Genomic DNA, 13,321 nt, shown 5'->3' on the forward strand with positions numbered 1-13,321 from the left:
GGAAATGAAATGTTGTCATACATTCCTGCTACTCATATCATAATGAGTTCAAAAGGGGAAGCATATGGCTGAATTTGTGCCTAGTTTAAACCATTCTTGACAGCTGATGGACCTAGTCTTGAAAAACAAAAAAGTAAATAAAATAAAATTCTTTAAAAATATATATTTGGTTGATCCTATTCATGCCATAAAGCATTAAACAACTCACCTTATTGTAATAAGAAAAAGGTTTAAAGAAAGTTAAGATAAGTGGCTCTAAATCCCATCAAACAATATAATAAAACAAATTTTAAACGAAAAATAAAGTTTAATGGAATATAATAAAATTTCATTGTGATACTTTTTTTTTATAAGCAAACAAAAAAAGATATATTAAAAAGAGCGCACCTAAGTACACAAGCAATGTCCTACCCCAAGTTGCCTCCCAAACAAAATATCTCGTTTTTGCTGGCAACCTATTACAAACAATATCTTTCGAAAAGAGTATAGGGACTTTAATGAAAACATTCCACACTTCAATTCCAACCAGGCCACCCTATCTCATCATTCTCATTTACCACTTTTATTTGCAAACTTAAGAGAAATTCCCCCATTCTTTCATGCTCCTTGTCATGCAATGCTATGAAAGGGGATCGTATAGGTCACCAAGGCCAGCAGGCAAGGTGAGGCAAATAAAATTCACCTCTTGAATAACCAGGCAAGACAACTTTCAAGAGGTGATGTCTAGGCAGTTGCCTTAGGATAAGGCTCAAGTTGTAGAGGCGATCGCCTTTGACCATGGGTTAAGATTAAACACACTCAAATTCTAATTTAATTCGATTTAAGATTAGATTAAAACAAGGCATAAGATGAAACATTCTATTATGAATCATAGTGATGTTGGGATAAAGTGTTATCAATCTACTCTTGATGAAGGGGAGCACAATTAGTTTCAATAATGACAGTGATGATGATGCCTAAAGCTTCTCTAGGACATTCATTCTCTTATTTTGTTTTTTATCTTGATTTTTGAATGTTTAGAAAATTGGAGTATATATTTGGATAAGATGAATTTCTCTAAACAATATAATGTTTCTTATGACGTAGGATATAGCATTTAACACTTTGAATATTATGGGTGCCGTAGAGCTTCCCATAGAATATCAAGATCAGTGTCAAAACAATGATTAAGAAGAGAGGGATTAGAAGGATTAGATATACCTAATTCTAGAGTTGATGACTGGTCGTGTGTAAGAGAGATTGGATCTTGCTCTGGCATTGGTACCCTTGCCTTCCTAGAGTAAACCATCAAGTCTAAATCAGCATTTTCTGTTACTATTGGTTTTATGATGTCAGTTTCTTTTCTTGTTGTTGGTTGTATGTTGTCTACCTCCTCTACACCACCATGTTCAGTAGCATTTTCTGCTACTGCTGGTTTTATGATGTCAGTTTCTTTTCATGCTGCCGGTTGTATGTTGTCTACCTCCTTTTTCTATATTTCCTTTTATTTGATAAGTTTGAATCTTTCCTTGCTACTCAATAACCAAGTAATAGAGACCCTCTCTCTCTTTAGCACTACCAATCATCTTCCCCGTAGTTAGGTCCTAAAACACACAATTAGTGGGAAAGAAAGTTACACAACAATTTTGAGATTTTGTTAATTTACTAATAGACAATAAGTTACAAGACATTTGGGACATGCAAAACAGATGAAAGAGTGATATTGGGAGTGACTGAAACATTATCTTTACCACTAATAGAAGTCAAAGATCCATTAGCAATTTGTACTAGAACATGGAATGTAGGATAGAAAAACATTAGACTCTTTAGTGATGTGATCAGTTGCCCCTGAATCAATAATCAAAGTGTTAAGAATGAAGAATACTAGAAGTCAATAGAAGGTTGATGGCAATAACTAAGGGTCGATGGCAATAGAAGGTTGCGAATATGATAGACAAAGCTTGGCAATGAAGGCCATGAAGAAAAAAAAAACTACCAGAAACCTTTTTTCAGCTATAATACCATGTTGGAAAATAAAATCTTTTTATATTTCTTTGAAAAATTAGTACAAATATATATACAACCTTCAAACTTGTACAATAAATGGAAATAGAATACGACAGCTGACCTATCCCTAAAATTTTTCCTACAAATCTTCTAAATTACAACTTCCCTAATTTACATAGTCAACTAATCTAAATATGCACAAAATATGCAAAAAAAATCAGGAATAAATCAAATAAACACCAATAGTAATCTTAAAAAGCATACTCACAATGTTCTAGGGGATGGACTGGTAAACACATCATATGACTATAAGATTATCTAAATGTTATTGGAGAAGAAGTTAACAAGATTAGTTACATACTCACTAGACTGTTCAAGATTCAAAGAAAGGTACTCTGACAACCCAAAGCGACCTAGAATTCTATTAACATAAAGATCAGCTGGAGCCAATGCAGCACAGCACTGCAGCAGAAACAGATCAAGCTCTAAACCCTGTTCGGACCTGTAGAAAATAACCAAAATAAAAAGAAGAGAGGCTCAGAACCTTCGCATAAGTGTAAAATGGAGACCCGGGATTTTTTTTTCACAGGCAAGAATAGTTTACTTACCAGCGAACTGAACGATACCACTCACATGATAATAGAGCAGCATCCCCATTCCTCCGCCACATTCCAGCATGAACCTCAGCACAAAATACCCTAATCCGCAGAGGATGCTCCATAATGAAGGCAGAAAACCCGTAAGGATGGCAACCTCCTAGAACATGCCCAAAGAAATCGCTATAAACATCTGGAAGTGGATTAGCAGCACTGGCACTGATCATATATGGCTCAGTAGCTTCACCGTAACATCTATTCAATGCTTTTTGTAAAAGCAAAGAAAGCAATCGATGTAAAGGAATATGAACAGATATATCCTGTGAACTAACATCATAGAGTATATCTGGCCAATCTGATAGACTCAGAACCCGTAGGGCATCTAATTCTCCTTCCATGGTAATATCATCAAAACCTGCAGGGTAACAGGCATTATCTGAATCAGTTTTACCAGTCATGATTGATATTCTGTCTTGCCCTATGGGTTGTGCAGTTTTATCAAGTGACAGACTTCGCCTACCTTGAGCTTCATTTGAACTGGTAAATTTACTGAAAATATATTTGCCCTTCCTGATCTTAGATAATGTTTTCTTCAAAGCTAAGAAATTGCTAGCACAGACACTGCTGGTATTTGGAGATAACACATTAAGAAGAGCTCCAGATGCATTATCTACTCCCAACCAATTCTCAATAGACCTTAAGCACTCAAATATCAACCATGTAACGGAGGCAGGAATTAGAAGTTGGCAATCAGATTTTGCTTCATTGAATTTTGTACCACAAACAGAGGTTTCCCGGGAAAGCCGTCCTACTTTTGAATGTCTTAGGCTTTCTTCATCATCCAAATCTTGCTTTTGTGCGTTGAAAAGTATCTCAATATCAGTCTCTTCAGCTTTGGAACCAGAAAATGCACCCGCCACCAAGAGAGAGTGAATATTTGCAATAGAGTGACCTAAAACAAAAGGATAATGCATGTTCTCATTTTCTTCTTCTATGTGGAGACCTGTTTCTCTCTTTTGAGGGTTCATCCCTTGCACAAAAGCCAAGAGTTTCATCCAAGTTCTAGGGACATCTCGCTGGTCATGGGTTATATATTCAGGTACAGCAACATGACTTGTAACAAACCTAATATCTTCAACTACACGAAGAGTGGTTTCATACAAATTTCCCCACTTGGTAACCTGTGAAAGCAAAATAACCAACAATTCTACTCTTAACTCAAAAATGAAGAGGGAAAAACACAAAACAGAGGAAAGAGAGAGGAGGGGAACTTTAATCCCAACTACTTTTTTTTTATAGGCAAAAACACAGAAAAGAGTATATTAATAAATAAAAAAAGGGCGGCCAACGGCTAACCCAAAGCATACAGGAGGTATACAACAGATGCTTATAGGCAAAAAACAAAAGGAACATAATGAGCAAACATAATCCCAACTACTTGAGATAGGTAAAAATGGGAAACAAACATAATGAGCAACTAAAACTACAGATTAGAAAGGCATCGAGAAGATTAAAGTAAAATCCTAGAGGGGAGAAATATGTGAAACAAACAAAAGCAATTTATAACATTCTCAATCAAAGAACATCAACTCAATTGAAATGGATCATCCAGGAGAGGAAAAACAGACTGGGGATTTAACTTGGTTACTTAATCATAAAGGTTCTATTTCTAATGGAAAATAGTTATTTTACATTGGATATCAAGCTTTGGGATGCTTTTCTCGTTGGCTGCATGGAAAAAAAAAATACTTTTTAAAAAAATGGAGTCACTTCATCAAAAAATTTTACATTAAAATTAACTTCAAGTTAAGTCTTCAACCTAAAAGTCACATCCCTGCTCAAAGAAGGTATAAGGGGGAGCTGCACAAAGATCATAGCAAAGGAAGTTGCACCTAGACTCAATTCTGGACCCAAAATCAAGTCCAAGCTGTACAGGCCCAACCTTGGTGTTTTTCCTTTTTTTTTTTTTTTTTTTTTTTTTTGCACACATAGGACACAGGAAGTATGCATCTAAAAAAAACAAACAACAACAACCACAACCATAGTTTTAAAAGCGCACTTTAAGCATGCCTAGGTTCAAGGTGCAACCACTCCTTAGTTATAGCACCTTTCTTGCTAAGACATGCGCCTCATTGAAGAGGAGCGCCTTGTTGACTTTACTCTTTTTTTTTTAACACTTTTATTCTTGAAATTTCTAATTATTGAAATTTACATAATTTCATCACTCAAAAAGAAAACCTCAGAAATCGGAAGCTTGAATTCATAAGATTTAGCTACCAAAACAAGTACCCCCTTGGTGATAGTTTCTTGTTAGGGATTTTCCTCCCTTCCAACTTTTGTGTTTCTTAGTGTATATTATTGGCTGGTTGTTGCATATGGAGAGGTGTTGGTTTGCAGTGGAGTCAAGTCCTTTGACATCTCTATTGAGGAGCTTGAATTGCAGTGTGCTAGGATCCTAGTGAGGTTGAATGGGAGAAGTCTACCCACTTCATTGCAGCTAGTTGTTGGGCCTTCGAGCTATTCGATCCAATTGTGGTGGGAAGTCCCCCCAAAATTTTCCATGGTTGTTCCGAGAAATTGCAGCAATGAGCCGCTAGAGTTGGAGGTCAAGGGTGACAAGGGTGGTGGATCACACGCAGGTATAGGTGTGGAGAAAGACTTATTTCCATTGCAAACTAGTAGGGAAGGCGTGTCGAACTCTGGAGGGAAGAGTGGTCGTTTTGGTGAAAGTTTGAACTGTTGTGTTCAAAAAGTTGTTGCAGATGGGGAAGATTTTGGTGGCGGTGGCAAGGGGAATTCAGTTGGCAAGAGAGACTGTTTGGAGGAGATCGTGGGCTTAGAGAGGGAAAGTGGGCCGATGTGGGAAGGCCCATCTTTGTTGCAAAAGGCCCAGAGGGTGAGTGGGTTTGCTGTTGGAGAAGATGGTGGGTTGGGTTGGGCCCAAGGGTGTGGCCCTTCTTTTATTAGGGAGGAGGTTAGTGGGAGGGTGGTTAACCCTTTAGGGCTTCTTGTCGAGGACGATAGAGCAGCAGAGACTATCCCGACAGAGTTGATCGAGTCGCTTTCGGCTTGGATTTCAGGCACCAATGAGGCTCTCCAAGCTGAAGCGACAAGGTACTCCTCCTCATTCCTTTCCTTTGGTGCTTCGGGGGGGTACGGGGTTTCTCTTCTTTTTCTCCTTCTCGTCAGAAAAAGGGTGCGAAAGGGGACTGCAGTCGTGTTTGTGGCTTAGGGGCGGAGGCGGTTGAAATGGATGTGAGTATTTGTCCTCTTGAGTGTAGTTTTGGCTGACGGGAGTGTTGCATCGACCTCTTCTGGGTACAAAAGGGCTTTGGTTGTGGTAGGTGAGACAAGCCCTAAGGAAAGCAACTTAAAGAGGCGGCTTGAGTGTGGAGAGTCAACTGAGGAATGGAAATCGCCTTGCCTTGCTCAGTTTAGTGACTTTCTAGGCGTGCCGACCACGAGATTTGAGGAGGAAATTCTAGCTTTGCTCAAGAAATGGATTTTGAGGAAAGAACAAAAGAACCAGTGGTTTGGGTCTAAAAGGGTTAAGGTTGAATCCTCAAAGTCTGAAAGGGAACTTAGAAGGTTGGAGTGTTCTATTAATCTTAAAAGTTCAGGAAGTGAAAAAGCTCTCTCCTGAGAGAAAGGGGGGTTCAGTTTCCGAGGGTAAATGAAGTTAAGAATCCTCTCTTGGAATGTGAGAGGGGCAAATGATAACGATAAAAGAAGGATCATCAAATCTATAGTCAAGGCTCAGAAAATGGATTTGGTTTGTCTTCAGGAAACCAAAATCCAAAGTCTGTAGTGTAGTTTGGTTCCGTCGTTGGGGGTGGGCAAGTTCCTGGAGTGGAGCGCTCTTAATTCTTAGGGTATGGCAGAGGGGGGTATTAGCCTTTTGGGATAGTAGGGTTTTAAAGCTGACTGGAATGGAAATTGACGATTTTTTGGTTTCTTGTCGGTTTAAGAATGTGGAGGATGGCTTTTGTTGCATTTTTACAGGGGTGTATGGCCCTTCTGTTGGGAGGCTTAGGGAATATTTATGGGAAGAATTGGGGACTATCAAGGGTTTGTGGCAAGATCTGTGATGCATACAAGGAGATTTTTTTTTTTTGATAAGCAAACACAATTCATTAAAGAGGCTAAAAACCCCAACGTATACAGGACGTATACCAGGCAACAAAGGCCAAAACAAACAAAAAAAACCAAAAAACAAACCAACCCTCAACTGGAGGCAATCCACTCCAGGAAATCTAAAAGGGAAAGCGGCTCCTCTTCATATACAATTTAGCCTAACCCCAGATATTACAAATAAAAGAATATTTAAACCTCTGAATTGCTAAGACACCCCCCCCCCCCCCCCCCCCCCTTCCCCCCTAAAGGCTAATCTATTCCTTTCCTTCCAAACCATCCAAAAAATGAATAACGGAATGGAATTCCAAAAATTTTTCTTTTTTTTCCCCACAAAAGAAACCCCCCAACTATATAAAACCTCCTTAACAGTATTAGGGAACACCCACTTGACCCCAACTAAGCCCAACACTAAATCCCAAAGCACTCTAGCCACTGTACAATGAATAAGTAAGTGATCCACGCTTTCCGCTTCGCAAGCACACAAAAAACACCTATTCGGGAGCTGCCAACCTCTTTTTTGAAGCCTATCAAGAGTCAAGATCTTTCCCCAAGTCGCTTCCCACGCGAAAAACATAATTTTAGTTGGGACTCTTCCCACCCAAATCTTATTTTTCGGAAAGTTGACATCCATAGACCTATCCAGCCAGCTGTACGCATCCTTCACTCTAAACTGCCCACTTCCCCCTCCCTTCCAAAAAACTGAGTCATCCTCCCAAGTAATCCTAACTCCTCTCAACGCTTGGAGCAGCTCACCTACCAACTCCACCTCCCAATCATTGAAATCCCTTATAAAACACAAATTCCAGCCTCCTTCCCCAACATTCTGGTCCCACAGGTCTTCAACCTTTGCATTTCTGTTGGCTGCCAAGATGTAGAAATGCGGGAACCTTTGGGACAGCGCTGCATCCCCGCATCACACATCAGTCCAGAAACTGATTTTATTACCTTTCCCCACATTGAACCCCATTTTGTCCCAGTACCAGCCAGCTTCCTTTAAGATCTCCTTCCACACCCCCACACCACACGCACCCACAGCCTTTTTGGTCCTCCAACCATAATCCTCCTGATCATACTTAACCTCCAGCACATACTTCCAAAGGGCCTCCTTATCCGAAGCGAATCTCCAAGTCCACTTGCCAAGAAGCGTTTTATTCATGATAGTAAACTTCCTTATTCTTAACCCCCACCCCCCCCACAAGAAGTTTCTTTGCAATTTTTCTAATCTTCTTGCCACAGAAATGGGCATACGGAATAACGACATCTGGTACACTGGCATGCTGCCCATAGTGCTTTTAATTAGAGTGATTCTCCCACCCTTTGAGATATATTGGCTCTTCCAAAGAGCAAGCCTCCTTCTCATTTTCTCTTCTACCCCATCCCATCCATATGCAGCCTTATTAGGCACCCCCAGCGGCAGCCCCAAATACACAGTCGGAAGCTGCCCCACCCTACACCCTAACTCCACAGCCATCTCCTCTATCCTTTGCACCTCCCCTACTGGAATAACCTCGCTTTTAGCCAAGTTAATTCTTAACCCGGACAAGGCTTCAAACCAGAACAAGATCCAACTTAAATTCGTTAAGTACTCCTTCTTTGCCTCACAAAAGACAATAGTGTCATCGGCGAAAAGCAGATGAGCAATGTGGACAACCCGTCCTCTATCACGCTGAATTTTGCACCCTGAGATGAAGCCCCCCTCCATAGCCCTTCTGATTAGGACGCTCAGCACCTCCATCCCCATGACAAAAAGGTAAGGGGACAGGGGATCCCCTTGACGCAGCCCTTTAGAACTCGAAAAGAAGCCAGCTGGCGTTCCATTCACCATAACTGAAAATTTGGCTGTGGAGATACACCACCACATCCACCTCAGCCACTTAGCGCCAAATCCCATTTTTTCCATGACTTTCAAGAGGAATTGCCAATTAATGCTGTCATAGGCCTTCTCTAAATCTAACTTGCAGATAACCCCCTTGTCCCCCTTCTTATTCCAGTTGTCGATCACCTCATTTGCTATTAGAAAAGCGTCAAGAATCTGCCTACTCTTAACAAACGCGTTCTAATCATGGGAAACTACTTTATCTATAACTTTCTTAAGCCTGTTGGCCAACACCTTTGCCAGCAGCTTATAGAGGCCCCCCAAAAGGCTGATGGGCCTGAAATCTCCAAAATCCTCGGCCCCTCCTTTCTTAGGAATCAGCACCAAAAAGGTGTTATTAATACTCTTGAGGAACGAATTCTGGTCATGGAACTCCTTAAACATCTCCAGAATTTCCTCCTTGACGAAATCCCAACAGCATTGCTAAAAGAAAACAGAGAACCCGTCAAGACCTAGGGCTTTATCCCCATTCATTTCCATCAGGGCCGATTGGACTTCACCCTCAGAGAAGGGAGCCTCCAGCATCTCTGCCTCTTGCACACAAATTTGATTAAAAGGGAGGCTTCCAATGTTCGCCTTCCACCCCGGACTTTCGGAAAATTGCTGCTTAAAAGCATTTGCTACCCCCTCTCTGATTTCCCGCTCCTCTGTCAGTCTAATCCCATTAATTTTAATTTTGTCCATGTGATTAACTCTCCTATGGGCAGACGTCATACTGTGGAAATATCTCGTATTCCTATCACCTGCCTTCAACCAAAGTTCCCTAGACGCCTACCTCCAGTGAGTTTCTTCCAGATCAACCCACTTGGCATAAACCTCCTTGGCTTCCTTCTTACAAGCTAATTCCTCCATTGACAAGCTCCTTTCATCCTCTACTCTGTCCCAATACTCCACTTGCTGAATCGTAGCCTCCTTGTTACTTTCCAGATTACCAAACTCCTCCCTATTCCAAACTTTAAGCTTCTGCTTCAGATCCTTCAATTTCGCCGATAATCTAAAACTGGCACTGCCCCTGACCTCTATTCCCTGCCACCAACTCTGGATTAATTCCTTAAACCCCTCGACTTTGAACCACATATTTTCGAATTTGAAGGGGGCAAGCCCTCTCCTCCAACTACCCCCCTCAAGTAATACTGGAAAGTGGTCCGAAATCGGCCTGGGAAGCCTCCGCTGGCTCACCCTACTGAACTGATCAAGCCAGCAAGGAGAGACCAGAAATCTATCTAGATGAGCCCTTAACATGTTATTCAGACCCCCAGTCCACGTGAATGCACCCCCTTGCAATTGAAGGTCCACAAGGCCTAGATCATCTACAACTTCCGCAAACCTCCTCATAGCTGAAGTTATTCTCCCTTGCCTGCTTCTCTCACCTTGAGCTAGGGTAATGTTGAAATCACCACCTAGACACCAAGGCCCCTCCCAGATTCCTCTGATTGTCCCTACTTCTTCCCACAACCACTCCCTTTCAAGTCTAGTGAACGGGCCATGAACCCCCGTAAAAGCCCAAATCACCCCATTCTCCATTGTCCTGAATCTGCAGGATGAAGAGAACTGACCCACCTCCCACTCCAGCAACTCCAAAGCTCTTTTATCCCAACAGATCAGGATATCCCCAACCGAGCCACACGCATTCAGGACCTTCCAATCTAAAAATCTACCCGTCCCTAAACTTCTCACCACCCTATCAGTCATAATCTGAATTTTTGTCTCCTGGATGCAAAAGAGGTCCACCTTCTGCTTCCTAAGAACCGATTTAATAACCTTCCTTTTCGTACTTTCGTTCACCCCCCTTACATTCCAGCTTAACAATTTGAGATTCATTAAACAATCACCATCTGCACCCCTTTGCCCTGAATGGGGCCCTTCTTTTTGCCATCCCCCTCATAATTCACTGAGCATTCCAACCTCTTTAACTCCTTTTCAAACCTCGATTTTTCCAAAAAACCTTTACTATGAATCTTTTCCCTTCTTTTCCTGATTTTAGTCAGAAAATTTAAAATCTCCTTCTCCAGCCCATCAGTCGAAAAACCCAGGAATTGACTAAATCTTGCTAGGCTACTTTCTTGCCAATCCAGGTCCTCCTCCCCCCTTTCATCTTGAATCTCATTCTGTGAAGACCCCCCCTCCTGCTCCCTTGCCGTTGCTAGGGGTCCTTTGAATTCAACCAGCTCCCAACAAACACTACCATTCGCCCCGGTACCGTCTACATCTTGCCCTTGAGAAATTCTGCCATTTTGGCAGATCTCCCTAATTTCCCCAGAATGATCAAAGAACTCCCCCTCTGGAGTTCGACCAAGAGCAAGCATAGAAGAAGGAGAAGAATTCCCGGAGACCCATAAACCCCCTAAAGATGAGAAGGCCTCATACCTCATAGCTTCATTCTGGAGGGCACTGTCTACCATCTCCTCGAGTGGATTGGCCTTCTGTGCGATCTCAGTTTCCATCTCCCTTACTCTTAGGAATTCTAGCTCGATGTTGGCATCAACAAGCAGCCCAGACTGAGCCGAGGCCTCCAACGGGCCGGAATTAGGCTTGCTCACCTTCGGGCCTGTTCTCTATGGCGGCCCACCTCGTTGTGCCCCATTCTCCTGTAGCCCGCTCGAAGACGGCCCACTACACTCTCTTTGGTCCATAGATGACCTAGATCGTGGCCTATGTCTCTCCTCTACAACTTTCTCTTTGCCCTTTGGGCCTTTCGGTCTGCCCGACGGCCCAAACCCACCACTACTAACTACTTTTGACATACCTGATCCAGATAGTGGAAATGGGCTAGGCCCCCCGTCCCTCCTAAGGCCCACATTGTATCCAATAGGCCCATTCGGGTTCGACCCATCATCCGCCCCATCCTCTTGACACCCGGAGCATCGACCCGAATTGGATCCGGCCCACCGACAAGACCCTGCCCTTCCCATCCGGCTGCCCATCCATCACATCATCTGACCGTAGCAGTGCCTCGAGGCCTGCGCTACCCCACTCCTCCACTCGCCAACCAGCGCGTGCGCCTCCGTCGTCCCTTTCCTCACAACCTTTTGCACTCCAACAGTCCTCCGTCTTCTTTCTGATAAACGGCGTTGCTTCCCACCACATCGGGAGGTGATATGTGGTCTCTTCAACCCCAATTTCTATCGAGCTTGGCAACTTACCTCTTTTCGTCTTCACCAAAATCCTCGCCCATCGGAGGTCTTCCATTTTCTCCGTCGGATCATCCATGGCTACAAAGCCCCCGCACTCATCTCCTACTCTTCGCAAAATACTAGGAGTCCATAACGATAGCGGCAATCCTTTTATCCTCACCCATACTTCCTCTTCTAAATCCCCTTCTTCCAAACACCCATAGCGCGGGCTCCACAACTTCAGATCAACATGAATCCCCCCCACCAACCTGTCTCCACCATCGAGAGTTTTCCTAGCTTCTGCCGCCTTTTCAAACTCCAATAGGGCCCGACCCTCATCCATCCAGGCCAACCCTAACTTCCCTTTTAACCCCCAAACGCTCGCCATCAGCCACCCCATTCTCTCTAAATCCCCTCCTCCTGCTGCTTTGGGATTCCATTTTCCAATCAAACATTGACCCAACCGATCCACATTTCTGCAAATGTCCTCTCTCTTAATCTTCATCCTAATCCCGATGTTATTCCTTCTCCCCCATCTCTCTCCCTTTTCAGGTGGCAATCTTTCAGGGGTTGGCTCGTCCTTGTTTATCTCCCTTCTATCAACCCTTGTATACAAGTTCCGCACCACTTTCGCCATGACTGTCCATCCCTCTCTTCCCCCTCTTCGTTTCGGGATGCAGATACTGAACCATTTCTCCTCCACGTCTACGACTCCTAGCCTAATGAAGCTTCCCGCCTTGTTCACTTCACGCACCATGGAATACCTTATCCCCTTTTCCTTCCATCCCTTCTCCCATTTATCGTTTTTCCCATCCTTGATACACTGGTCCAGCCCTTCCAGAAACGTCCTGACACTTGCCGGCCCCAATCTAACCCATGAGGAAACACCTTTTTTGCTTTCCACAATAAAGAGTAGAGTTTTACCCCTTCTCTTTCCCACCTTTACTTCAAAGGTTTTCAATTCCACCCCGAACTTCTGCCTTTCCGATTCGACTTCACCTCATCGTCGTCACCCTCCCCCTCGCTCTCGCCCCTTCTCTCTCTCATCTTATTTTTTTTTTAGAATCCATACAAGGAGATTTTAATGTTATTAGATTTTTGAGAGAGATGAACAATGTTTTAAGACTGTCTTCAGCAATGAGAAGATTCTCGGAGGTCATTGAGGATTTGGAATTATGGGATCTCCCTTTGCAGTGGGGGTCTTTCACATGGGGGGGCGGTTTGAATAATCAATTACAGTCAAGGGTTGGATAGATTTCTAGTTTCTGAGGATTGGGAGTGTTATTTCAGTGGGGCAGTTCAAAGTCTTTTTCCCAGACCTGTTTTTAACCACTATCCAATCTTGTTGGACGGCGTAGGAGCGAGAAAAAGGTCATTTCCCTTTCAGATTCGAAAATATGTGGCTAAAGGAAGACGGTTTTAAGGAGTTGGTGGATGAGTTTCCAGTTCAGAGGATCTTTCAGTTTCACTCAGTCGGAAAAACTTAAAGCGCTTTAGGCTAGCTTGAAGACTTAGAACATAGAAGTGTTTGAAAATATCACTGCTAGAAAAGAATCAGCCTTAAGATGATGGTGTTTTGGGATTATGTAGAAGGGGACAGGGGGTTGCCTGCAAAA

At 42.8% G+C, this 13,321-nt stretch overlaps 1 protein-coding gene across 5 annotated transcripts in view; it reads right to left on the bottom strand.

Annotated features, from left to right (window-relative positions):
- LOC117920143 (E3 ubiquitin-protein ligase PRT6) overlaps positions 1 to 13,321 on the bottom strand; it is a 42,360-nt gene that overhangs the window by 20,905 nt on the left and 8,134 nt on the right. For 4 of the 5 annotated variants that reach the window (XM_034837510.1, XM_034837508.1, XM_034837509.1 and 1 more), the window contains exons 3-4: positions 2,595 to 3,763; positions 2,348 to 2,488 (exon numbers count right to left, since the gene is read on the bottom strand). In XM_034837510.1, coding sequence (XP_034693401.1) covers positions 2,348 to 2,488; positions 2,595 to 3,763 — 1,310 coding nt within the window. The remainder of the gene's footprint in view (positions 1 to 2,347; positions 2,489 to 2,594; positions 3,764 to 13,321) is intronic. The other variant, XM_034837511.1, reaches the window with a different exon arrangement.

Source organism: Vitis riparia, chromosome 8 (assembly GCF_004353265.1).
Source record: "Vitis riparia cultivar Riparia Gloire de Montpellier isolate 1030 chromosome 8, EGFV_Vit.rip_1.0, whole genome shotgun sequence".
NCBI classification, from domain to species: domain Eukaryota; kingdom Viridiplantae; phylum Streptophyta; class Magnoliopsida; order Vitales; family Vitaceae; genus Vitis; species Vitis riparia.